Source organism: Streptopelia decaocto (genome assembly GCF_964273445.1).
Source record: "Streptopelia decaocto genome assembly, chromosome: 21".
In the NCBI taxonomy this organism is placed as follows: Eukaryota; Metazoa; Chordata; class Aves; order Columbiformes; family Columbidae; genus Streptopelia; species Streptopelia decaocto.
The window spans coordinates 2,893,470-2,920,225 of NC_138676.1; the positions used below are offsets into that span (position 1 = coordinate 2,893,470).

At 44.7% G+C, this 26,756-nt stretch overlaps 1 protein-coding gene across 1 annotated transcript; it reads left to right on the forward strand.

Moving 5' to 3' along the window:
• Positions 1 to 3,874: 3,874 nt before the first annotated feature.
• Positions 3,875 to 26,734, forward strand: BARX2 (BARX homeobox 2). Its single transcript, XM_082070466.1, has 4 exons — positions 3,875 to 4,075; positions 22,709 to 23,006; positions 24,324 to 24,408; positions 25,612 to 26,734. Exons 1-4 carry the CDS (start codon positions 3,898 to 3,900, stop codon positions 25,861 to 25,863), a joined length of 813 nt encoding a protein of 270 aa, XP_081926592.1. The 5' UTR covers positions 3,875 to 3,897; the 3' UTR covers positions 25,864 to 26,734.
• Positions 26,735 to 26,756: the final 22 nt, after the last annotated feature.

A 26,756-nucleotide genomic window follows, 5' to 3' on the forward strand; every position in this document is an offset into this window, starting at 1 on the left:
GATCTTTTACTCAAAGGGACTTTCATGCACCAGAACGTTTCACGCTGAGAGGACAAAGCCTCTGGATACGCTTCCCGCGAGCAAAACACTGGCCCAAATTGTGCCTCCCCGTCTCTACCCACACATTGGATTGTTTTTTCTATTCTGGATCAGGTATCAAGCTGAAAAAGGCACAGACTTCAGATCAGAATGTTGCTGTTTAACAGGACTGGTTGTCTGTATTAATCTATTTTCGAAGGTGGTTGGATTTCACTGTAAAAGGGGCTTTTCTAGTAATTAAACACAGTAATGTCAGGGGCTTGCAAAAGCTATCTTTGCCCTTTTGGTAAGGAAAAAGGAATTCAGAAGAAGAATCAATGTACTTTGAGGTTTTGGTACTTTTTTTTTTTGACAGAATGGGCAGGAAAAAAAAACACAACAGGCTTTCTGCATCTTAAATTCTTGTTTAAATGTGAAAACTAGTGAGCTGAAAACCCACCAGACAGATTTCCTCTCCAAAAATGATCCCAGTGTGCTAGGCTGTGTACAAGTACAGAAGCAAGTAATCACAGCCAGCTAACTCTTCCCTGAACAGAGCCAGGTATTTGGGTTCTACCTAAATAAATTCAGTAATGCGGCAGCCACTTAATTCCTATGGCCTTAATCACCACCTTGTGATAACGTCTGTGCTGGGACTAAACAACCTTCCCAAAGGTGCTTCATCATTTTCCCGAGGTGCGCAGCACCCGTTGGGCTTTAGTACTGCACGAAAAGCACCTGGTAGCACAGATTGTCTCCAAATTCAAACAAGTTGTCTCTGGAAACCCTAGTTCAGAAAGTCTCCTGCTGTATCTTTTCCTGATAGACGCGATTGTCCTCCTCGAGGATCTGCTTTCATTTCGGTGGTGGGGAAGCTGAGCTCCCTGCTCTTCATCATGAACAACCCGCTGCCGATTGACAAGCTCAGCGCTGTTTTCCTCCTCAGTTCTGATAACTGGTTTTACACACACACAAAATTGCTTCAGTCAGTGAATTGCTTGGATTAATTCCCTCTTGGAAAGGGCATGTGCAGAAATCCTGGTAACTTGCTGTTGCGCTGCCGTCGCTGGGCTCGCGCACACGAACCGCGTCAGGTTTTCTGCCCTCCAAACCTTTTCTACCGTGCCTGTTGCTTTCCACCCTCCCGTACGGCCCCATTTCTCAACCTCCCGAGGAGCCTTAGGGAGAAGAAGTGCTTCCCAGCGCGGCCGTCCTGCATGGGAAGGGTACGGGGGCTCCAACAGCTGCTGGGGGTTTGAGTCCCCTTGGCAGATGTTTGCTATTCCAGCCACTTCATTAATGTTGGAAACAAAACCCCTGATTATTCCTGACCAAAGCGCCCCCTTTTTGATTGACAGCCAGTGTGTGTTTCATACGACATAACCCACTGTATTACTCCAGCTAAAAACCAAAAATCATTAATAAAATAAATGAAGTTTTAAAGATGTGCCAGGTACACTAATCCCAGCTGCCCTGGGCTCCGGTGAGGGCATCGGTGTCTCTAGAGCATGGGCAGAGGTGCCAGCTCAACATCTCTGCATATCCAGCCCTTCAGACGGGAGAAAATGAACGTCTAAAGAGAAGCGGAGGCTCTTGTCTTGGGGTCAGTTGTGCGCGAGTTTAAGCGAGCCCATGGATTTTCTTCCCCTCTTGATTTCGGCGCTGGGTCCGATGTGGGGCTCATGGAAGACTCTTTGATTTGCAGCGCTTGTATTGTGCTCTCAATTTAGGAAACATTCCTCTGCCGCGTCCTGTCGGGTTTTGTGAAGCCGGTAAATACAAAATGAATTCGGAGCGTGGGCAAAGGGGCTGCAGCTACTGCCCAGACACGGGGAAACACGGCCGAGCAAAATGCTCTTTGTTTCGGGGTTTAAACCAGTAGCTTGCTCAGGACACTGCTTAGAAATAATCTTTGTAATAATTATCAGCAATTATCAGCAAGCAATTGTTTAATTAATGTCACTGGTAATTATTTTGTTTTCTCAAAAAAAAAGTTCTGAAAGAGAAGCGGAGAAAGTATGTTCCTAAAATGTTTTACATCTGAATTAAGGAGTATTCATAAAGCTGCACTCATAGTGAAGTCAGCAAATCTGCTCAAATATTTGTAGTTTGTTTAGCAATAGTTTAAGTAATTTAAAAATAGTTATATCATGAAGAAGAAACAAGTCCTTGAACTCCTTAGGGGCTGTTGTCATTCTAGTGAAATTCCTGTTCGTAAGATCGCTTTGCTTTCGCAAAAGACAAAGAAGTAAAACCATCTCCAACCGATTTATTTTAGACAAGAATGCCATTCTAATGGCTCAACAAGCAAAACACTATTTTTTATCTTTGTTTTAATATAATTTGCTGTGCCATGTATTTTAAAAACCACATAACAAGCTTTTAAGAAAAAGGTTCAAAAGCTATATCAGGCGTATTGTATTTCTCGTGTCTGCCTCCCAGTTTTGACAGCGTGCGGAAAACATGAGTATCCTTTTTTTCTTGGTTTAGAGGGGTCTCCAAATCGGCAAAGTACGTCCCTGAATTTGGCTCCGCAGCCAAATGACACTTGTAATTGAAAAAGAAATAGCACTGTCACAAAAGACATTAAAGATAGTTTATAGATTTTTTTTTTGAGGGCTTTAAAAAATATAGATCAACCAAATAAAACTTGCTCAAATAGTTTATGAGAGTTTTAGATGGTTGTTGCCCTTTTTGCGAAAACAGATTGAGTTTTCTAATAGTAAAATAAGAGTTTGCTGCCATTTGGATCAGCAAAGCTTGAAGCTAAAGGGTGGCTCATAACGTTCTGCAGATTTTATTTAAATCCTTGTATAAAGGCTGAGAATATATATATATTGTTTTGGTGGGTGGCACGTTTCCATAATGAGTCTCTCTTTACCCATTTGCATTTTGCGGCCGCAAGTAATTGCAAAGCCGGCTGTGGTTTCTGGAAAACCACGCGGGAACCGGTTGAAATCAGGATTCCTAATGCATCTTCCCCTCAATAAGGTGTCCTGGCGATTCCTGTGCTAAACCACATGGACTCCAAACGGGGTACGGTGCGATTCCTCAGCTGATAAAAATCCCGGTTTTGGAGCTGTCCTGCCTGCGAACCAGAGGAACTGCAGCCGAGAGGCCGTGGAGCGGAGAAATAACACTTGGGGCTCAGCCTGCGAGAAAAAAACAGCTTGGGCAAAGCGGGGAAACCTCAGCACCCCTTGGGCTCAGCAGAAGGGGCCCAAAGCTCAGCTTTGCAAAAATCCAGCTGAGATAAGCAGTGATCTGCCAGTAAATCATCTCCGAACTGCTCCGGAGAAGCTTCACCTATAAATAGGATATATTTCTTTTCCCCTCTAGTGCTTCACGACTGGGGAATAGCTTTGATGCCGATTGGAGAAAAGCCGTTGGGGCTTGGGGAGCAGCACTATCCTCTCGGGAACCTGCATTTGCGCGATGTGCGCTTTTAATTTTTAAAAGTAATTACTAGTCTAGAGGGGGGAGAGAGAAGAAAGGAGGGGAAAGAAAAAAATTTGGAAGATTTCCAGTTTTTGCATTAAAAAAAAAAGAAAAGAGAGAGAGAAAGACACACACCCCGGTCTCCTAAAATAGCGATCAGGGAGGGGAGAGCTCGGCGGGATCCTCCCCGCCCGGCGCGGGGTAACAATGGTGCTCGGGGAGCAGCGGGCGCCCTGATTGACAGCCCGAGCCTCCTAAAAAAGGCCGCGGCGAGATGCTTATCGGCGGGTTTATATAGCGGGGAGCGGAGCGGCGGCGGAGCAGCGACCAACGAGCCGGCAGCAGCGGCCGGGGCAGCGCTCGCAGCCGGCGGGGGGCCCATGCTCGGCCGCCCTGGCAAACCCCCGCAGCCCCGGGGCCGGCGGCCGCCCCCCCCCCGCCATGCACGGGCAGCCCCCGGCGCGGCTCGGCCGTGGCGACACAGGCAGGAGGCGCTACAAGACCTTCATGATCGATGAGATCCTCTCCAAGGAGACCTGCGATTACTTCCAGAAACTTTCGCTGTATTCCGTCTGTCCGGCCGTCCTGGTCCGCCCCAAGCCCCTGCACTCCTGCGCCGGTAAGCGCGCATCCCGCCCGGGGGATGCTCGGGGATGCTCGGGGGATGCTCCGGGGATGCTCGGGGGATGCTCTGGGGTGGGGAGTCGGCGTGCACAGGCAGCGTTTTAAGCCAAACCTCTCATGCCTTGCTGGGGCAAGCAAAATCATGCATGTCCTTCCACAGGGACAGGCGCTGGGGACCTCAGCCCTTTAAACTCGGGGGGTTCTGTGATTCTATGCCCTGCACCTCTGCAGAGGAGACTCCCCCAAACCCAGCCCCTGCCCCGGACCGGAATTTTCACTCCCCATCCTCAACAGAAGCGTTTTCATTTGCTCCCCGCGTTTCCCATGGAAAATGTTGCTTATTAAATCTTCACGCTGTGCCAGTCTCGGCGTGCAGTGGTAGGATTCAGGCTCGATGTTCCTCGGGGTGTTCGCAAATAAATAAGCGATGCGAAGGATAATGTGCTAACAGGAGCACAGGTCCTTTAGAAAACAGCCCTGATCTTGTGCTTGTTGAAACTACTGGTGGTTTTTTCATTGCCATCTGTGGGAGTTCAAAGAATTATCGGAAAATTAGAAAAAGGAGAAAAACTGCTACTGAGACACAGTATTTTCTACCCGAAATCCTTTCTTCCTTAGAAAGGAGTTAGTCTATTTCTAACAGACATGTGAAAATGCTCAGAATGATTTTGCAGGCATAGACACCACAAATAAATACATACAAATGGATCTGTGTCCTCTAGACACCGCTGATTTAAATGCAACAAAACGAGCGATTGGGTTTTGACCATGGGCGTTACTAAATTTCACAGATTGGTGTAATGCGAGCTTTTAAAAATCCACATTAAAAGCAAAAATAGCATTCTTATAATGCATTCCAGATTTTTTTTTTAAAAAAAAGAGAAAAAAATGCTTCTTTTTGCTGGTGAAATAGGCACTTTTCCTGATGTATGTTCTGCCCACAAGGCCGCGCTTCAGTGGGGACACCTGATGTCTTGAGACAATCAGATGATGAAACTGAAACTTAACAATATGTTGTCCAAAAATTTCTAGCTATTACAAAATATTCATAAAGGACTAAATCCCAGTAAAATAATATAAATAATATAAACTCCAAATTCTCTTTTTCCTTTCCTGCGAGTGTTCATTTTGCGTTTCTGTTGTGTTTAGAAATTCAAGACCTGCACTTTGACTTAGGTTTGGTGGTTTGGTTTCATGCTTAGCTGGATATAAATACAAAGGAACTTTCCGGTCTTAGCGGAGCTGTGCTAATATAAAACTTGCTGTTGGGGTATCCTGGGAGTTTGGCAAGTAAACCCTTGGCCCAAGCATGTCTTCCTCCAACCTGAATATTTATCTTGTGAATACTAATAATTAAGGATCCAGGAGTGATTAGGAGGCCAGATCACGATGACCAACTTTTTGAAAGAGGTTACAGGACTAGCGTGATCCTCATTCAGCATTTATTGCTTCTGATCGATTTGTGCGTGGTGTTCCCTACCTTCTTTAATCGCTGACGTATTTTTATACAACATCCGATTGTTAATCAAGATATTGCTGACAAAGGGAATTTTTCAGAGCTGATCCCTCCCTACTGTGTAGACAGTGGAATTCTGTGTTTGGCCAAAACAGGCATGAAAGTCCCAAATGTTTTCAGTGTGTTCACACTGGAGCCGATGGTGTGACTCCTGCCAGGAGGAGGGAAGAGACTTCTGCCTCCCGTCCATTAGAAAATGCAACCAAAAGGAATATTAACCTGATTATTTACCGACGTCCAGAGGCGCGTATGACTAACCCGGCATCAAAACCCATGGTTTGGAGATCAGCTTTAGGCTAAGGGATCCTTAGCGTTTTCAATGCTCCCCAGCACTGTCTCGACTCTCAGCACCCCATGGGAAAAAAGGAGAGAAATCTTTATTTAATATGTGGTTCTGAGTCAAGTATAGCAAATGTTGTCATTGCAACACTAATAGATATTCATTAAATAATCATTAATAATCCTCCCGTGATTCAGCAGTGCATTCTGAGTGGCGCTAGCATGACTCTCGTGCTTACTGTTCAATTAAAGCCTTTTTTCTCTTTGTGCCTGGGATCTTTAATGCATTTGCCCTCCAGATTGTGTTTCCAGCCCAAGCTCCGGCCTGTCCCTGTGTCGGGTGGATTGTGAATATCTGTGTCTAGTGCAATGAGGTGCAGTGCTTGAGAACTGCGGTACGGAGAGACATTTGCTTGCAGGATTAAAACCATCAAAGAAACCGCTACAAAAAGTCCACACTTGGGAATTGTCAGCGTTCTGAGGTTTATAGGTACAATTGAGGTCCTATTTGTATTAGGTAATAGGATTTTATTATGATTATTATGATTATTATTATAAGAGGGAGGGAATTCAATAATTGTCAAAGAAACAACAATCCCACAAAAAAGTAGCTAAATGTGAAAGAATTTGAAAAATACCCAACACAAATCTGTTTAAAAAAATAATTCAAAAAAATAAATAACACAGAAAGAAACGGTGACTAAATAGCGCAGAAATACAGCACTATGCTATTTATCTTGCGTTTCCTTTGTTTCTTGAGTTAATCAGGGAGTGAGCACTTAGTCTCTTTGCGGTCTAGAAAAAATGCATCTTAATTAAAATCCCAGAAATGAACGTTGCCAGTACAGTCAGAGCTGGGACCGGGGGGTGTTTGAGGCAGTAATGAGTAATGAGCTACTTCAGCTGAACTTCTGTTCAGCAGCGCGGCTGTTTCTGGGGCCAGGAGTCCAGTTTTGTAGGTGTTTGCATAGAGAAGTCTGCTGTGCCTTCATCATTTATTTGGAGCTGCAGGATCAAAGATGTTGTGCTCGAGCAGAGGTGTATTTAGCAACATCCATCCTTAAGTGAAGAGAAAAAAACATTGGGAACCAAGTGGAAAGTATTTTTCTCTTGGCTATGAACAAACACTAAATATTTAAGCATGTGCAGCTGAATTGGGACAAAGAGGTAAGTGTTAAGTAGAGGGAGATGGGGGTGGAAGGAGCGTTGAGGGCTTTTCCTGCACATGGTGAAGCCGCAGACCGACGTTTGGCTTGTGAGGAGCATTGGGGTCTGAGGCAAAGCTCATCCCTTGGGATGAGCCCCAACCAGCACTTCTTTGGAAAGAAAACTGCAATTCCCTGTGAAAACGACCCATCGTTAGCTTCGAATGTGCTGTGGGAATGTGTATTGTGGCGTTTATTGAGCCAAATAAACAAGGCTGTACTCGTACTGAACCTCTGACAAAACGCTAGCTCGGGTTCAGCGCCTTTATGATTAAAAAAATACATTTAAACAATTTATCTTGCAAGCTACAGGATAGTTAATGGCTAGTTTTCCTTTCACCTTGCAGAGGTTGGATTTCATCTGAATTAAATTTAATAGCCATCTTCAGAATGAATGTTGAAGCAAGAACAGGTCCCTGTAGCTCCCAGTGTGCAGGTACCTATTGCCACATCTATTTAGTACATTAAACACCAAAACACTGTTGTGTAAGCACAGAAGGGTTGAAGCCTTAATAAAACCATCTCCTCTTCTTTTACAAGACAGAGAAACGTGTGTGATAGGTTTGTGGTTACTTAAATAGAGTATTCTATGACAGATTATCCTGTCATCTTCGAAGCAAAATTAGCAGTGGTGGAACTTTCTTATGGAAAGTATCTCCTTGCGTGCGGCACGTATCGCGTACGTATAATTGCATAACATTATACATCTTTAGGAGAGCCTGTTGCTCCGGCTTGTGTTTATTCACACAGCTCAAACAGGAAAAATAGGCAAAAAAATCCCCCTGAAATAGAAAGTGAGGAATGTAATAATTGATCCAATATCATGATGAAAAGTCTGAAGCAAACGGGGAGTTATTTTTTCCTACCAAACGTTTGCGTGAGTTTGCGAACACATTTTGCTTCACCCTTCTGTTTGTTTTGTTCAGAACCTCCTCTTGACAGCTTTGCTAACAGTTCATTTTGTTCCTGTGGTGACTAAGCCGTGGAGGAGCTGATATTTGGAGTTGTCTGTGATAGCAGAGGACAGTACTGGGAGTCTGGAGCTCTGCTCTTCCCTTTGAGCAGGTTTGCTTTAGGTTGGTGGATATCCTGAAGTTCTCTGCCGAGGGACAGGGAGCCACGCCAGAACTTAGAAGGGTTGGTTTCACCTTGCTGCAATAAATTACACAGCAATCATAAATAATGGGAAGGAGTTTGGTGAAGTGGGTGAGGAATAATTGATGGATTATTTTAGTTAAAATTACTTAGAGCCCTATCCAACTCCCACTGAAGTCAATTAAATCGTAGCTGGATTTAGGCCAAAGTGAGTCAAATTCAATTATGCCTTAACTGTAAACATTTAAAAGCACATTATTATAAGGTAGTTTAGCACTTAAATGACATTAAAACAAAGCATTTATGAAATCCCAGGCTGATAGGATGTTATTTGGACAGCTTTTTCTTGGGGCGGAGGGACAGAGACCCCTAGAGCACCTGTCTGTTGTGAAGAGATGTCACAGCAAGTGCCACTGCAGATGTATTTCTGTCCGGCAGAGACGGGCGATCACATGAGAAGAGGCAGCAAAGACCACCAAAAATATATTGTAGAAATCCTGGTGGTGTTTCATCTAATCGTCAGGATTTAGAGGGTTTACTTGTGTAAGTATCAGCTCATAAACTGCCGAAACCTTTGCGTGAGCTGATTTCAAACCTGCAGCGCGTATGGACATTCATCTTGGTCTCAGCGGAACAAAGCACAGCATCCAAAATATTATTTAAAAGGAAATAGCTGATGTGATAAAAAGATGGATTTGTAGATTCAAGTCTAACAACGTATGGCGGTGTTTTCAGGAGGTGCAGGAGATGATCTTTTAAATTGTGATTCACAAGCCTACTTTAAGACAATTTCTGTATCTTTTAATGAATCCAGGTTGATCATTTTCGCTCTGTCTCCAGCATTTCTCCTCGCCGTCCCCTTTCCAGCAGGGCAAAGGCATCTCCTGCTGTCGGGAGCAGCTCAAATTTGGCAGGTATAGGGTTTCCCGACTTGCATTTGTGGGGATAGGCTGTCCCGGGCGCTTTTAGCGCCGCATCCGATGTGCTATCCCGAAAGATCCGTCAGGAGCTCGTGTACAACAGGGGTCATTCCTGTCCCCAGAGCGAACTAAATTTGTCCCCATGGACAGACAGACGATCTCCCCGTGGATGCCAAGCACTGAAAGGGCTTCTGCAGGGCTCAGGGTTGGTCTGGTTTGTTTGCTGGCTCGCTTAAGCAGCTGCGTTTCAAATGAAAGATAGGCCTGATCCTTGTTTTAAGGAAGGACGCGACATCGCTTTGCTCTGGAAAGGTCTTGGTGGTGGATGGAGGAGCTGGAGGTTTGCAGAGCGATGAAAGGACAGAAACGGGATGGGTGGAAATGGAAAAGGTGGATTTGAGTGCGCGCACCGTGCTGGGGTGTCTTCCGAGCTCTTTAGCTGGCTAAACGGACTCGGTTTTTAGTCTGGCAAACTCAGTTTGGCAAATTATTTTCTTTTGTGCTGTCAGTTTTCATGGTTGTTTCGCCTTTTTAATATCTTTTTCTGCTTTCCATGCGTTTCTATTAATAGCAGGATCAATTAATAGCTTCCACTGACACTTTGTAAAGAGCTCGTGACTATGAAATAGAAATGTCCGTCCTTCAGAAAGTGTACAAGCGATACCTACCCAGCTGTGTTAATCAGAATAAAAAGGGATAAAGCCATGATAGTCATTGATATCAAACTTCCATGGCACAGACTCAGCTTAGGAAAAAATGCTGCCTGTTTTCTTCCCCCTCGGTGAGCAAGTGAACGCAGTGCAGACACTTCCTGGCTCTAGTTGATTACCTGCAGCTTTAATATAATAATAGTTTGAAAAAACTGATTTCTGGGATCAATGCCCTGTTTCTCTCTTCTTAGTATTGTCACGATTAGTCATACCACAACTTGTAAAAATGCACTAAAATCAATTGACGCTATTTAAAAACGGAGCATCGCTGTTATCTGTTCACATATATTGACTGCTTGGTACAGCCTGGGCGTGATTTGTTTGACTCGTATTAACTCACCAATGGTCTTAACTTTGATATTTCTCTATCTCTGAGTATAAAATAAAATTTTAAAAAAATAAAAGATACTTTCCTGTAGTAAATTATGGGATAGAAAACCCTTTTGGACAGTGAAGGATACTGGAAACGCTTTCATTCATCACGCTGCCTTGAAGGCAACGTCGGTTGAAGAAAAGCATTTCCTTTAGAGGGAGTATCTTGGGAAAACTCCCAATATTTCTTAGGAAGTGGAGCTGGTGCTGAATTTCTGAGGATCTCTGTAATGATTTTAACTTCTTGCTGACAATTTACCAGGACGTAGCCCACTTTACCCCAAAAGCAGTCACATCTACAAGGTGTTCACTGAGTATTCCTTACATACGAAGAAAGTCGTAATGGAATAGCTGCCGCTTATTGCTGCTTTGTTAATTAACGGAAAAATCCACCCAGAAGAAACAAAAGTGTCCGTTTCCAGTACCTGGCACATCACTTTAGTGTGGCTTAAGATGCAGTGGACTCTTGTAATTTGTCTTCTCAAAATGTTTGTTTTCCCCAAAGCAAATGACCTCCAGTAATTGATAACAACATTGAAAATGTTTGTCCAGTTGATGACAAAGTGTTTGAAAACCTGTTGCCTCTGGTTGAACTGGGGCCCGTTTGCGCACTGTGAGATAATTCAAATACATACCTCATCTAGTTTCTCTCCGCAAGAATTTTCTTCATTCAGATGTCTCGCTTTTTACAACAACCAGTAAATAGTGAGGCTTATGTATTTTAAACTCCAGTTTAACCCTTTGCACGCTGCAGAGAAAATCCAATTAGTGCTTTTCTCAGTACCTCTTGATTTCCCCCCGTCCCCGCTTCTCATTTACTCCTCGAAGCCAACGCAAGTTTTGGTTGTGTAGAAAAAGACAAGAAATCGCATCAGACTGCAAATATCTGGGTGTTTTGTGCTGAGCGTTCGTTCAGGTGCAGCCCGGGACGCGCTGCGGCTGGATAACTCAGCGCAGTTTGTCATTTTGCAGAGCCGGCGGAATAGCTGGGAAATGCAAGAGCAGCCCAAAATAATGCGGTCAGTGGGGACCGCGTATGTTCAACTGTGCTCTTCGTGAGGATTAATTACATACCAAAAAAGCCTGTAATTTTTCCCCGCCAGAGACCAGTCTGTAGAACAGGGGAGGCTTTACCACGAATCACATTAAGATAGATGTTAAGACAAGGCTGTGTTTATTACTTTGTAGTGGTTTCAACTCATTCATTACCAATTTTTTATCCATCCTTTAACTGTTCGCTGGACTTTTTCTCGTTCTGCCCATGTCCTGCTGGGTTTTCCCATTTGCTCGTTCACTGCCCGCCTTCCTTTTCCTCTCCTTGAGCTCCTGTTACTGGTTCCCCTCGGCACAAACCACATCTGATCGTATTCAAGTTCAAGTCGAACTTTCGAACCCATGACGTCAGGCTGGTTTGGAATTAGGCAAAACCAGTTTGCCCATCCCTCATTGTAAAAGGGTTAATCCTCTAAACTATTGAGAGACAAGGGCAGGGAATTATGAAAGGAGCCCCTGTTTTATAAGCATTTGTACTGCCAGTGCTTGAATACCGTAATAAGTAGGTTGCTCCTGTGATTAATGACTGAGTTTTACATGCTGACGATGGATGATGTGTCTTGTTGGAGAAGCCATTTATTTTTATTTGGTCTCCTCACCCAAGCAGCACTGAAAATGAGATGTTAATGTCTTGGTGGGAGTAGGTTTTCTCCTCAACGGTTTAATGAAAGGTGACCCCCAAAGAGGAGAAGACAATTAAAATGATGCGCTTTTCTGTGCCTCTTTTTAATATGTGCAAAGGCAACTCTCATGGATTTTTTGTTTCAATACAGAATTTCTTATTTTAGTTTGGAGATTCTTATTTTGTTCCCTCCAGGTTGGAAAGGACTAGGGATGTGTCGGCAGTCTGAAACTTAGTAAGTTTGTAAGGAGCGAGCTATTCAAATGCCTTAAACTCAGTCTATTTCTAGACTGTATCCAAGCAAATCTTTCCAAAGCTCTACATAAACTGGAAGACCTTGGATCTGGCTTCCCAGCAGACCCTCCAGGATGGAAACAGAGGCAGTTGTAGCATTGCGTTGATCCTTCAAGAGAAAGAAACAGATGAATAGGGTTTTTTTTTTTAATGTTAGAATTAAAGTGCTTTTTCATATGTGGTTCACCAAACATAAATTAAAGGCTTGTTTAGCACTCAAAATTTCAACCATCCCTCATAACTATTACACCATTGCTGAGCAAAGCAAATCAATTCAGCTTGATGGATTGGTGCTGTTGTTTGCTTTTCATCATATAGCAGTAAATGCCAATAATTGCCTAAATTCTCTGGACAGATTATCTAATAACATCCCAGGTGGGGTACGGCCTCTATTTCAAAGCTTAATGCAAACACTGGCAATGTAGAGAGTGTGTCATGCGGTCTGCGGGGAGAGGGTGGAAATGCCAAATCTTGGTTGAGTTTCACCCCAGCAGAGCCACAGAAAAGAGTCCGACCATGGCGGTATTTGGGAAATAGAAGAAAAATATTCCCTGCAGACTTATTTAGATCAGCATCACGTAAAAACTGGCAGCCACAGCTGATCCTTGGCAGAATATCTTCCTTGGTTTAGACTTCAAGAAAACAGCTGAAAAAAGTGATTTTAATTTGAAAAACCACGCGCTGCGTATGTGCCTCTTATTGGAGGAGTTCCCGTGGAAACATCGCTGGTTGCACAATAACAGGATGCATGCATTGCTTCAATATTAACATACATATTAGTGGCGCATTAAGGAATTTCGTAATCGTGTGACACAAAGGAGAGTTCTCAATGCGGTGCTCATACAGTTTATTAATAGGAAATGTCTTCAGCGAAATGGCTTTCGCCAAAATCTACATCGAAGTGAACAGAACTTTGTTCTTTTGAGCCTCTATGGGGCAGGTGAGGGTAAATGAATTCGGTGGCCATGAGACAATATTCCCGTCAGCGTGGACTGTTTCTGCTGCTAGCGGGAATCGCACACCCACGCACGTGGGGAGAAGAAAGGGCTGCATTGTTATTTTGCATATTGACTTTTCTGATTGGTATTTAAATGAGGTTATGGAGCCGCAGACGTACCTGCGGAACACGGCGATGCTGCATTCCGCAGCCACAGGTGCCGTAGGAGATTCGGAGGTAAATAGATGTGCTGATAAGAGCCAGAGATGGGCGATAACCAAAGCTCTGACTGAGCCCTCCAAACCTCAAGGTGCAGGGGGGTCTCCCAGCTGGATCCCAACATCAGAACGTTTCTAGGGGCACGTTTCTAGTTCTAGATTGGAGCTGTGGGAAACAGGTGTCCTTTAACATTTCTGTCCATAATACTAATTCACAATTAAAGTTAGCAGGATTTGAGCACTGTAGAAACCAAATTCAATCCCTTATGTTTAATTAGGTCCCGTCTCCACCCTGAGTCTAATCTGTATTTGTCAGGAGGTGTGAAAACGGCGTCTCCTTGGCTGACTTCCTATCAGAACAGAAAAAAAACCCGCACACTGATGTCTGGTGTGATTGAGGGCTCGTTCTTTGGACATGGGGACAGCCAGAGCTCACCAACTGGAATTTCTGGCTTATCCTCCAAAGTGCTTTGCAACCCTAAGGGTGACATTTTTCTCATGGAACTACTTATTCTGGGTGCGTCCGTTTTGAGATAGGTTCCAGTGTAAGCTGGGGAATGACCTATTAGAGAGCAGCGTAGGGGAAAGGGACCTGGGGGTCCTGGGGACAGCAGGGTGACCATGAGCCAGCACTGGGCCCTTGTGGCCAGGAAGCCAATGGGACCTGGGGTGGGTTAGAAGGGGGTGGTCAGTAGGTCAGAGAGGTTCTCCTGCCCCTCTGCTCTGCCCTGGGGAGACCACACCTGGAATATTGTGTCCAGCTGTGGCCCCTCAGTTCCAGCAGGACAGGGAACTGCTGGAGAGAGTCCAGTGCAGCCACCAAGATGCTGGAGGGAGTGGAGCATCTCCCGTGTGAGGAAAGGCTGAGGGAGCTGGGGCTCTGGAGCTGGACAAGAGGAGACTGAGGGGGGACTCATTCATGGGGATCAAGATGGAAAGGGGGAGTGTCAGGAGGATGGAGCCAGGCTCTTCTGGGTGACAACCAGTGACAGGACAAGGGGCAATGGATGCAAACTGGAACACAAGAGGTTCCACTGAAATTTGAGAAGAAACTTCTTCTCAGTGAGGGTGGCAGAGCCTGGCCCAGGCTGCCCAGGGGGTTGTGGAGTCTCCTTCTCTGCAGACATTCCAACCCGCCTGGACACCTTCCTGTGTAACCTCAGCTGGGTGTTCCTGCTCCATGGGGGGATTGCACTGGATGAGCTTTCCAGGTCCCTTCAACCCCTGACACTCTGGGATTCTGTGAGATTTCCTGGCCTCGAGACATTTTTCAGCTTGATTTTTGACATGAGATGAATTTCAGTAGGAGTGAAACTTGTTTAATGCTTCAGCTGGAAAACAAAAACAAAACAACAAAACAACACCACCATTCTCAATGAAATGAACAGAAGCTACGACATGGTCTTCATCAGCTTATTCAACAAAAAAAAACCAAACAGGTTTGGAAGAAATCTGTCTTCTGAGGTGCTCTAGATTGTGATAATAAGGTTTCAGCCTCCTGGAGTAGGTGATGTGCATTACCTTTAGCTTTATTCCCTGTCTATGTCTCTCCTCCTTCCCCAGCCACAAGAGCTGGGTTAAGATTGCTGATCTAATTGTCAAACACAAAGGACAGACAGGCTGTGAACAAAACCTGCTCGTGTATCATTTGCATCCTTCTAAATTGCATTGTTTGTACAGCTGTTCAGCCAAATTGTCCACAGAGTTTATTTTTGTCCATAGAGGAAACAGACGTGAGTTTTCTCTCTGTTAGGGCAGATGCAAGATCAAAGAATCATACATGCAGCTCAGAGAGACCAAACTCTCTGCTAAACATGTCCTGATAGGGGCAAGATTATTAATAAAGCATCGCTTGAGATGATAAGCCACAATTTTAGGGAGCAAAGTCTTTGCCAAGATGTGACAGGTCCTTTCAGGTTAGTGCTGAAGTCCCCTTTCATTTCAGCGTGGAGGAAGAGAGGGGTGTCTGTGTATTTTAAACACTGATCTACTCTTCTCCCAAGAAGAAAAAAGCTTTTTCCAAAAGATCCATCAGGCAAAATTTACACAGTCTGGTGTTGAGAAACAGTTGACCTCTCTTTCTTCCCACGTGTCACTCACCAGAGTGTTTTAGAGGCTCGAACAGGAAGAGGTTTTGATATTTATGGCAAGTTTTTTTTGCTGGAGCTCACAAGGGTGGGCTTGAGAAACCCGAAGAGTGCTTTTGTGTGCACGGCTCCTCAGCTGTCCCACGCCAGTGTTTGCTTATGGTTGTCGTGATAATAATTAACAGAGCAGGAACTAAAGGGCTGATTGATTTATGCATGCATGGCATTATGTGTTTGAACTTGGGCAGAAACTGTGAAGTCCTGAGAGCAGGCAGATTTATTTATCAAGTGTGTCAGGATGTAAGAATGGTCATAATATGTCAGTCCAAAGTCCGTATAGACTTGTATCTTGGGTGGTGGCCAGAAGGAGATACTTGGGGAGCAGTATAAAGAGCAGAACATGACTTATCCTTCCGTGAAGCTGCATCCTCTCAGCTCTGATGAGCTGTTTCTCGATCTAAGTCCAAATCTTGCTTCTTGACCGGTGACACCATCTGGCCAGGGAACTGGATTTGGCCTCCCACGTTTCTCCCAAGATGTCCAGTTATCTGACAGAAACTGGTTGCAACCTAAGCTCGGATACTCTGAGAGCTCTGTCTTCTTGGTGCAGCCTTTCTCCTCCCCCCTCAATAGACAAGACCAGAGGTTGCCTGTAAATCTGTTATTTCTAGCTATTTGATGCTGTAATCTTTTGGCTACTTTGCCTGCTAAATCTGCGCCCAGTGGGTAATGAGCTCTAGAGTTGAGTCTTGCCCTCGGTAATGGAGGAAACACTTGGCTGAGGTATCTAACATGACTTGGTTCAAAAGAAAGAGCTTCAAATTGAAGTTGGCTTAATGGAGCCAAAGTGGCCCTCAATACAGATACAGTAAACGAGAGAGGTGTTGGTGGAGATGTGCTTGTGTTTATTTCTCTGGAACTGATGTGCCGTGGTCTTAAATCTCCCTTGGAGTCCAAACAGTACGGGTCTCCATTTGGAGCAGTTTCCAGTCGTGGTGGCTTGAGCCCATGTATCCTAGCAGGAGATAGATTAGGACTTGGGTTCCGAGCACCCCTCTCCCGCTGGGTAGGATTTGAAGGGATCATGAACAAAGCCAGCTTGTTATCATGGGTACCACCAACCCTGCCAGAAGAACCCTGGTGCCATCCTTCAGGGGTCTGGCATCGCTGGAGAAGACACGGATGCTCTAGGTGAATTTTGGGGGTGTGTTTATGGCATCCCATGCTGTCTAAGGCAGGATATTCTACATCTGCCCGTGGCAGCAGGGGCTTAGACACGTTCTCATTCAGGGAGGCTCTCAGGCTCATTATTTGTTCAAGACCAATTACTTACTGTGTGTAGAGTGCCTTAAACACATAAAAAAAGCACAATATAAATATCAAATGTCATTATTAAGTAAGGATTAATTATCTTTCTGCTTAGTTTTTTGTGAAGGCCTCCGGCATGCATGCCTCAGATGCATTCAAACTTATTAATTACTGTTATTATGTAGAAGTTATACTGAAGCATTATGTTGATAAATTGCTAACGGGGACAGGCTTGAAATGAAAAATCTGGATCTCAGAGCTCCAAGCACTGCGGAAATTTCACTTGTGGCTTTGAAACTGGGCTAAATTTAATCTAAGTGCCCCACAGCTTGGGGACCAGCAGCTGAAGCTTGTGTAGTTGCATGATGAGAGATGCTTTTTAGCTGCGATACGTTATAATATTCTATATTATTATAATATAAAAGTTATCATTTACAGACATCAGGGGTTTTGTTTGCAACTGGCTTAGCTGAAAACCTACCCCCTCAAAAATGTGATTGAACGTAGCAGAGGCTGTTCTCTGATGTGCCTAGGGAAGGTAAAATAGGACTCCTGGTTGAGCCCTTATTTTCCCCCACCTAAGAAGCTGTTGTGAAAAATTACCATTCGATACGGTGCCACTTTTTCCCCCGCTTACACTTGGCTCATCACAGAAGGTACAGACGAATTGGCCTCCAGTCAGAATGCCCTAAAAAGGATCATTTTAGCTGCACTAAAATTAGTTGCACTAATTTTCGTTTCTTTTCTCTTTTTGCTCCTGTGGATACATGCAGGTGAAATCCTGGCTCCGCTGGAGCTGATGGGCATTTTGCCACAGGCATCAGTTGGGTCTGGATTCTTCCACAGGGAAAAGAAACCATTTACTACCAAGCAGACTTTTTTCTGTGTAGCTGAGTTGCATTTATGTTTTTACAAGCCTCATGGTCCTTGTCAAACTTCATTGAATTGAAGTGGAAATAGAACATGGTGTGAACCGTATCTCGAACATTTGATTGAGGAGACTTTAGTCCAAGGAACCTTGTTGAATGTTATTTTGGAGTACCACCAGTGTCTCTTAATGCTGCAGTTCGATTTCAGGGTTGACTGCTCTGCTTTCCTGTAACCTCTGTGATACTCAAGATTCCCATGGAAATTTTGGCTCCGTGCATTTGGGCTGAGTCCTGGGGCTATTTTTGGAAGTTTTCGAAGCGTCCCTCAAGTGCCCTTCACCTCTGCTTGTGTGCAGAGGCCTTGGCTCTTGCTTGGGTACAAATGGTTTCCACATGTAACCAAACAAAAAGAGAGCTAGTAGAAAAAATAAGCAACAAAAACAAAGGCAAATCTCCCCTCCCAAAACAGCGCTGTCCGTTAAGTAGAGCCAGCTCTTAGGTGCTGAGATGCTGGAAAAGAGGAATAGCAATAAAGAGCATTCTCAAGCATTCCCATTTCCAGAATTTCTATTTAATATGTAATAGCCACACATAAGTCTCATTGTAAAGTTGAGATACGGCACTTTTAAAGGGTCTGAGGGTCACGTGCAGGTTTTCCAGCTATTTCAATATTCAAGGAGTAAGGGGTGAGCTCTGTAAGGTTGTCTTACAGTAGGACTGGGAAGAATGAGAAGAGAATCAATGTCTGAACAGGTTGATGCAAAGGATTCCTGATAAATTACCCGTCACCACCTCTCTGACCAAACTTTGCATTGACAGGGATGCTCACAAACATTTAAGTCCATACGTAGGTCCCACCTCAGGGCTTGAGGCTCTGTTGCCTTGTGCAGGGAACAGCTTCAGGAAGATTTTGTGGCTGTGCCTGGACTTGCAGCCCCTTAGGAGAGGACACAAGAGGGGTAGGTAGCTCTGAAAGACCATCTGGATCAACACGTTGCAAGGGCCATGCCATGCAAACACGCCAACTCGTGCCTTGGAAGCTGCCGAGCTGTCAACACAACGTTCACAGCCTCATTAGCCCACCTCTCGTCAGGCCATAATTAGCTCAGGTGCAATCATACCCTGGCGTGGCTGCGCTGCTTCCCATTCTGGAGATAGCGGAGGGATCTGTGCGCAGCACCGTGCTGCACGGTGTGAACATCACCCGGCTCATTTTTTAGCAGGGATCTGGTTATTTCCCTTCAGCCCTCTCCTAAGCACATGAATTTTTCTGGTATATCCACAGCCTGTTGCTGTTCTCTTAATTTTTCCTTTACATCCTTATTGGTTGGAGCACAGCATTGATCTTGGGAAAAACCTGATGCAAGCTGCCTTATAGTTAATAATAATAAAGTGGAGCTTAAGGAAAACATGAAGAGTAGATGAGTGCAGTATTTTACTTACACAGTGGTTAAAGTTTTCTGTGTGTTATCGGATAATATAATGCAATTGTGGGAATGGCCCAGCTGGAAAATCTCAGCTTTTGGGGATCTGTGGTGGGAAAAGTCAACATAACGCCCTCCCATACTGGTATGGTTCAACTTATTGTCAATGTTTTCTCGCTGCCTTTGCCTTTGCTTCACTGGGGCTTGCTGCTTCCTTTCAGTAGGCTGCCTGCTCCTTCGGCAAAACGAAGCTCTTTCCTAAATGAACTCAACTGCTTGGTTCCCTTTTGTTTTGACACTCAGGAGACAGCAGATTTATAGACCTTCCTGAGTCGTAAGTTCATTTTCTCCTATTATTTACCTTTCACTGCAGCCCATTCGGAGTGCGATTTCGTTCTGCCTCCGAGCGGGGCCAACCTGCCAAGAGGAGCTGATCCATAAATCTTTCCTTCCTTTTTCTTTCTTTCCAGAACAGAATTAGCTGAATTTGCCCAGGAGGAAAACTGTTCTGCCATTGCCGGCAGTCAAACAGTGCAATTAATTAGTGCTTTCCTTTTCTCTTCCCTCTAGTCTGTGCCTACTGGGGTTGAAATTAAGCCAGGGAGGAGGGGAAGGGGGGAAAGAAGGGGAAAAATTGTTTCAAGTATTTATTGTTAATTAAAAATGTTGCAAGGTGACCTGGAGTAGTGATGGTGTACCTTCTGTGTCATATCTGCTCGTCATAAGAAGGCTACGAGGGAGTAAAAACCCAGCATGGTGCAGGTTTGCACCTGAGATATCGGCTTCTTTTGGCTGGAGAAAATGGACATTCCTCGTTGAAACCTTTGGAGAAAATGGGATGAATTCTCTGTCCTCCCTCTTGGTGTTGCTGCTGAAAAGCAAACTAAGTGAGAAAAAACCTAATCCTTGGATATGTTAGCTCATGATACATTTCTAGGACAAATATTCTACATGTAATTAGGGAACGAGAGTCCAGGGTTCTTCTAGACTTGCCTGGCTTGAGTAATCCAATTAATTTCAAGGTGGTGTGGTCAGTGCGTTGTGCAAGGAGCAGCACTATTATTCACTGTACAGCGCCTGCCAGCATGGCCTGATTTAAATAGCAAAGCAAAATGTTTTCAGGTCCTTAGAAAACACTCTGCAGATCCAATGTCCTTCTTATTTTTAGCTCTGGGTTACTTTTAGCAACCGAGCGGCCAGATGTTCACTTGATGGAGATGGACAGGAGTAAGAGCTTTATTGCTGCTTGAAATTAAGACTATTCAAATGCTTAAAAAAACTACAGGAAAACTTGTGTTGCTTAATTACAGTTGTGCATGGTGTGAAATATGGATTATGTTAATATTTCCCAAGTATTTGAGAAATATTCAGCAACAAAGTGAGCCCGAGACTACCCTATAGACTTTGGGGTGATTGAGACTATTCTAATAGATAAAACCGGGACTTTCTTGTGTAAAATCACTGTACCTATGAAGATCATTGAACTTCCTGCATCCTAAACTGCGGGTGGCTTCACTATTTGGCTGTGCCGCCTCCTGATTGTTTTAGATGGAGACAATAAAACACTTGAGGTGTGTTGCTGGGTTAGCAAATTAATTCCTCATTTTTGGACTGATGCGGGTTGCGTTTTGGCTTTTAAGTGCAAAAGACCAGTGGGTCAGGATTGGAGAAGATGCTCAGACAACAATGCAGTAAGGTTCAGCTGCAACTGTTCTGGAAGGCGGGTAAGGAGAGGAAGATCATTTCATTTCCATTCCTTCCCATTTGGGGAGACAGAGCATGTCACAACAGTGCTGAGCAGACAAGAGCAGCTTGCCAGCGTTTAATTTGTTGAAGATTAAGAAATTATTCCATTCTTACAATACCATGTCAGTCTAGAAAATACCTTTGAACTCCGGGGGATGTGAAATTTAGATCTAGCCTCAGATTTCATAGTGTTTGGAAGCCAAAGCTTTATCAGGGGAAGAAGCGTACAGATGATTTAAGGGGAATCATGTTCATAATGTACCTAGAGACAATGGACTGGCTCGACTTCAGCTGCCTTTGAACTTTGGGATAACTAAATGTAAAACAGGACACTGAGCTTAGCCGTTTTTATTTGTGATCTAGAAGCTTGCTAGCTCAATGTAGAGAATTTCTCATTTACCAACAAGGAGAGCTAAATCACCCCAGAAAATATCTGCAGCCTTGAACCCCACATCTTTCTCTAAATACCGTCCTTACTCTATGCCCCAACCATCCCGTGTCCTCATCGGGCGGAGGGCAGAAAGCTGAGAAGTCTTTAACGCGGCTGGGCTGAACATCAGCAGATGCTTTCATTATTTACGGTGGTTTCTAAAAGTGCTGTCGCAACTGTTTGGTGTCAAACCATAAGCGAAGGCTCCTCTTATGAGCACAAATGATAAACAAATATAAGGCACTTGATGTCAACAGCCTCACAAATCTGTTCACCACCTGGAGCTTCGAGCGACTCAGCAGTGGCAACCACGACTTGCACAGAAGCCGAGCAGCCGTTTCAGAAGCACGGTAAGTAAATAAGTGTCCTGACGTGGGCACCAAAAATAAGCGTGTGCCGAGCTTTTTTTGAGCATTTGGTCAGGTCACAGCTGCTGGCTGCTGAACGTTTGGGAAAATATATCCCCTCATTCAGGTGCTCAGCGCTTGAAAACGTGGACCTGGACGACTCCAATGTCATCCGCTTCTCTACCAACCAACCTCTGTTTTACCCTGCAAAAACAGCCACGTTCTTGCTGTTGATCCTGGAGGAAGAAAAGCAGCTTTTGTATTCCTGATCCTAGGTGATTATTAGCAAAATAGCCCCTTTCCTCTGTTTGATGGAGGCATATCAAGCTCTGGGACCATGCTGCTACCATGCCATAAGGGAAAGCAAATATCCCTGGTTGCTCTGGTATCAAATACCTTTTGCTGACCTCCCTTGAAGAGATTTCCTTGTAAAAATGCTTTTGTCCAGAGGTTTCAGTCACTCGGAGCCTTGCAGGGGTCTCGGAGCTCTGGTGATTTATTACTGCTTAGTAATCTTGTGGTTTAAGGACATATACAGGGGTACAAGGGTAAAAGTATCAATTAACCACTGATCTGGGGCTGATTCTTTCTGGTAAATTTGGCTGAAACAGGTTACTTGGTGATGCTGTACCTCAGAAAAAGATCCACAGAAAGAAGAGGTAGATAATGCTTTACACAAGCTAAAGGTTTGCTTGGCAATTCTTATCGCGTCTTTCAAGTACTTACTTGGTGATTTAAGTGGAATGATTTAAATTTAATAGAAATGCTTTGATTTTTAGTGTTGCAGGGACGTGGAAGGAGGGGAAGGAATATGGGTCATCAGCAGGCCAGGCTGGCAGCTCCTTTCTTCCACCATGATGAGTTACTCACCCAAATAGACTCATTGAGGTCTAGAGATCATAATTTTCATTAGCGGTGACTCACATTACGAGTTTCACAATCAGGCCTGCTGGTGTAACGCGTTCCTTTCCACACGACTGTTTATCTCAAGATCTCAGAACACTTTATGTACTTTAAACTTTAATCCGTGTTTTACCACCACTGAAGCAAGTATGAAGGATCGTTGCCATTTTGCAAATGAGGTAAACTGAGGCACGGAGCAAGAAAATGCCTCGCCTCAAACTGTGCGGGGTGAGATGAATTAACCACGCTGCCTCTGGAGTGGTCCTTACCCACCTCTGCTTCCTTCCCTGCAGGGTCCCCTTCTCTGAGGGCGTATCCGCTCATCTCCGTCATCACCAGGCAGCCCTCCGTGGTCCCGCAGCTCGTCCCCGCTGCCACCAGCTCCCGTGTGCTGCCCGCGCAGCCCTCCCCGGGGGCCGCCAGCTCCGAGCCCCCCGCCAGCGAGACCCACGGCAGCAGCGAGTCGGAGGCAGAGCAGCCCGCGCCGCGGTTGAAGAAGCCCCGCCGGAGCCGGACCATCTTCACCGAGCTCCAGCTCATGGGCTTGGAGAAGAAGTTCCAGAAGCAGAAGTATCTCTCCACCCCTGATAGGTAGGTCGGTCTCTTGGTACTTGGTACCCAAATGGACAAACCAAAATAAGGAAGGTTTTCTCTCTTTTAAAGGCTTTGAATCCTACTCTGCAAATTTAAAAAGACCTGTGCAATTCCTATTAAGACAGTAAACTTAGAGAGGATTTGAAAGGTGCATCAGACCTTGAACTCCACAGTAAGTTAACTCCCAGTATTTAGATTGATTTTGGAGATCTGCCCATCGCCAAAACCAAGGATCGCCGCTACACCGAATTTCATGGGCATGGCCAGACTGTCTCACACGGTTTCTGAGTTTTAATGCTCCCATACTGACTCCTCACAGCTTCGCGTAACCAGGTGGTTGACACTTGCTGAAGCACTCAAGGCTGTTAATTAATTTTATGGTGTGACTGTTCCTTGGCTTTGTACGTGTTTGAGGCTGATGATGAGCAATTCCTGCCCATGTACCACTTCCCCTCTGTTTGTTTCCTCGGGTTTCTAAGCAATACCAGTTACGCTAATGTGTGTGGCAAGAGGTGGTAACTGGTTGCAGGTAAGCAAAGTGTAATAAGACACATGCACTAAAGTGAGAGTTAGTCAAGCAGCGTGTCTCCCTGTCATCTCATGGCTGGAAACGTGATGGTGAAGCAGTGAGTGATAATGTCTTCAAGTCAATGGGATATCTTGCAGATAAACCCAACATGTAGGTCTAAAGTGAATCCAAAGTGAGGGAAAATCATGAATGCATGAATGTGTGTTTGAGCAGACAGCCTGGGATGTGACTTGGAGTTTGATCTGTCCCACCGGCAGGACTCGGTGACTCCGTGGGGCGCTTGCCCGGCGTCCCTGAGGATTTCCAGCCCCGTCCCTTGTGCAACTGCGTTACAACACTGTCGGCTGGCTGGCGCTGTTGTTTGTGGGGAAGGATGAAGAGTTCCTCTGAGCCGCATTTGCTTCATATCCTGGGTCATAATATCGAAGTAATGAGCGGTTTCAGAGGAGCTTTCACACGTTGGGGATTTGTGGAGGATGAATCAGGATTATGGGCTGTCTGCCACATATACCCTTAAGCTAAACACGCAAATAATAAATTCATTTATAACCCTAAATTGCCTATAATAGCAGAATACATAAGAAATGAATAGATTTAGATGTACTACGACTCCATGGGAAATGAGAAAGTATTATTATCCCTATTATGTAGGTCGTGAAGAAGAAATGCAATACAAAGAGCAGCACTTTGAAAGGCAGACTGATGCTGGGTGTCCTGATTCTCAACACGTTTGCTTCGGACTGCTCTTCTCCATGATTTATTGCCATGTCTGTCTTGTCTCCCAGGCTCGACTTGGCCCAGTCTCTGGGGCTGACGCAGCTCCAGGTGAAGACGTGGTACCAGAACCGCAGGATGAAGTGGAAGAAAATGGTACGTGGTTCGTTGCTGCTTCACCACGATCCTTAAAATCTGATTTCAAGAGAAGCTGAGCATGGTGTCGGTGATCTGTGTCTGCTTATACCAAATTTTCTTTTATTCTTGCTCACTTTTCTTAGAAACATGCTGTTTTTAAAAGAGTTTATACTGCAACATATGCGGTGGGCTAGAGGGACCAGAGGCAGCAGGAAGAATCCGCAGCAAAGGGATGCAAAAAATAAGAATAGAACAGAGGGAAGAACCAAAATATCTCCCTCTGCATTTTTGGCATTTCTGTGATCTTAATGCTTGTGGGATTGGTTCTGTGCATGGACAAAAAAAGATTGTATTGCTCCATGGAAACCACTTCAGTTGTGAGAGCTAATATCGTTAATTCTTACTTTTCGAATCTTCTTTCACCTCTTCCAGTTATTCTCAGCTTCATGGGCCTTTTCCAGTTAAAATGCTTCTAGAAAGGACAAGTGTCCGATAAATCCGGGTGGGAACCATGATGCTGTGACATTCTCCAGCGGAGATGTTTATGTATTCTGATCTGGGAGAGGAGATGCAGTTCTAGACTGTATCTTTGAACGTATGCGACAGCTGCAGAAGTTACTGCCACTTAAAACAGCTTTGGGATTAGCTTGGACACGGATCTTTGGTCGGACGTGTCTTGTTGCTGCAGTGATGTTGCGAAGGGAGAGGGAATTAAACACAGGAACAGACTTATCTTGCTGGCTCCCAGCTTTTACACAGATGAGAGGAGTCTCATGTACTTTAATGCAGGTGTTACAATAATAATAATACTAAAGGCTATTTCAGAAGCCGAAGAAGCTGAAGGAAAGGCAGTCAGAGGAAATTCTGGCTAAGGGTTATGACTGTTCTTACTTGGGCTTTGCATTAAGCAAATACTCAGGAAAGGCACTGAATGCTGCAGAAAATCTCTAGTGTTCAGGACTGTGTGCCTAGGCTGGTGTAGGAACTTAGAGACTTCTAGATTTCTGTGTGTCCTTGCTTATTTTAATGTTTGCATATCATTTTAATTATTCAAAATAATGGGTGAGCTTATCCATGCACCCTGGGCATCGCCGTGAGGCTGAAACGGCGACTAAGTCATGAATTAACTTTGAGGTCAAAGCCAAGTTTCATCCTTCTCTAAAGGATTTCTCACAGCAGCGGAGCTCAGGTTCACCCTGACGGTTCATCTCTTTGCTCCAGGTTCTGAAGGGTGGACAGGAGGCTCCAACGAAGCCCAAAGGCCGTCCAAAGAAAAACTCCATCCCCACCTCGGAGGAGATCGAAGCAGAGGAGAAAATGAACAGCCAGGTGCAGAGTCAGGAGCTGGAGAGATGTCAGGCCCCCGAGGAGCCTAAAGTGACACAGGAGAAGCCAGAAGTCTCTTCGGAGACAGAGAAGTCTCCAGAACATATACCAGAGCCCTCCTCCTCGGAGACTACACCGCTAAGTTAAAAGGGAAAGAAAGGAGGGAAAAAGAAAAGAAAAAAAAAGAGAAAAGCCAAAACCAAATATATATATGTATATATATATATTTAAATATGTATGTAATTGTGTGTGTACATATATATATAAATATATATATATATGTAGACCTTGTGTATAAGTCTAAAGATTGGTCACTTTGTGCCTTTGGGAATCGGCCATCGTGGGCCGTGGTGGAGCAAAGACATCCCGTGCGCGGTGCCGCCCGCCCCTCCGGCGCTGAGCGTCAGCCGTCTGTCCGTCCGTCCGGAGAAAACCACCTCGAGGAACCTCCCGGGCTCTTGGATCGGGGACAGCTGAGAAATGGGGAGCTGTGCCAGCACCACTTCATCCTGTAACCAGCACTTATTTCAGCAAGGAGCAGGCCCAGCTTACAGAATTTTAAAGTTCAGACCCATATGTTTGGCCCGGTGGAAAGAGCAAAGCTTGCGAAGCGAGCTTCCTGCCCGGGTCAGCGTTCGGATTTCATCTCTCTTGGTTCTTTGGGTGCCGTGTCTGTGAATTTGCAGTGTGATCCAGGGTCAGACTTTGCCCGAGATGAGGGTTTGGCTTTGAGTCTGCTCCAAAAGCTTTGGGATGCTTGGATCTGGGAGATTTTGCTTTGGGCCCACTTCTAATTTTTGTAGTTTGTTTGTTTGTTTGTTTTTTAAAGAACATTTAAGTGTTTTCAGGGGGTTGGGAGGATGATGGATTTAAGAAGTTGCTGCAGAAAGTTCACGTTTGTTTAAGATGTGCGCCAAGAACAGATGTGCATCACGTTTCATAAAGTCTTGTCAAGGGTGCATTTTGCCCAAAGGCTGCAAGAGATGTATTAAGATAACCTTTATTTTTTAATTAAAAATTAAATGTATAAATGAAACGGT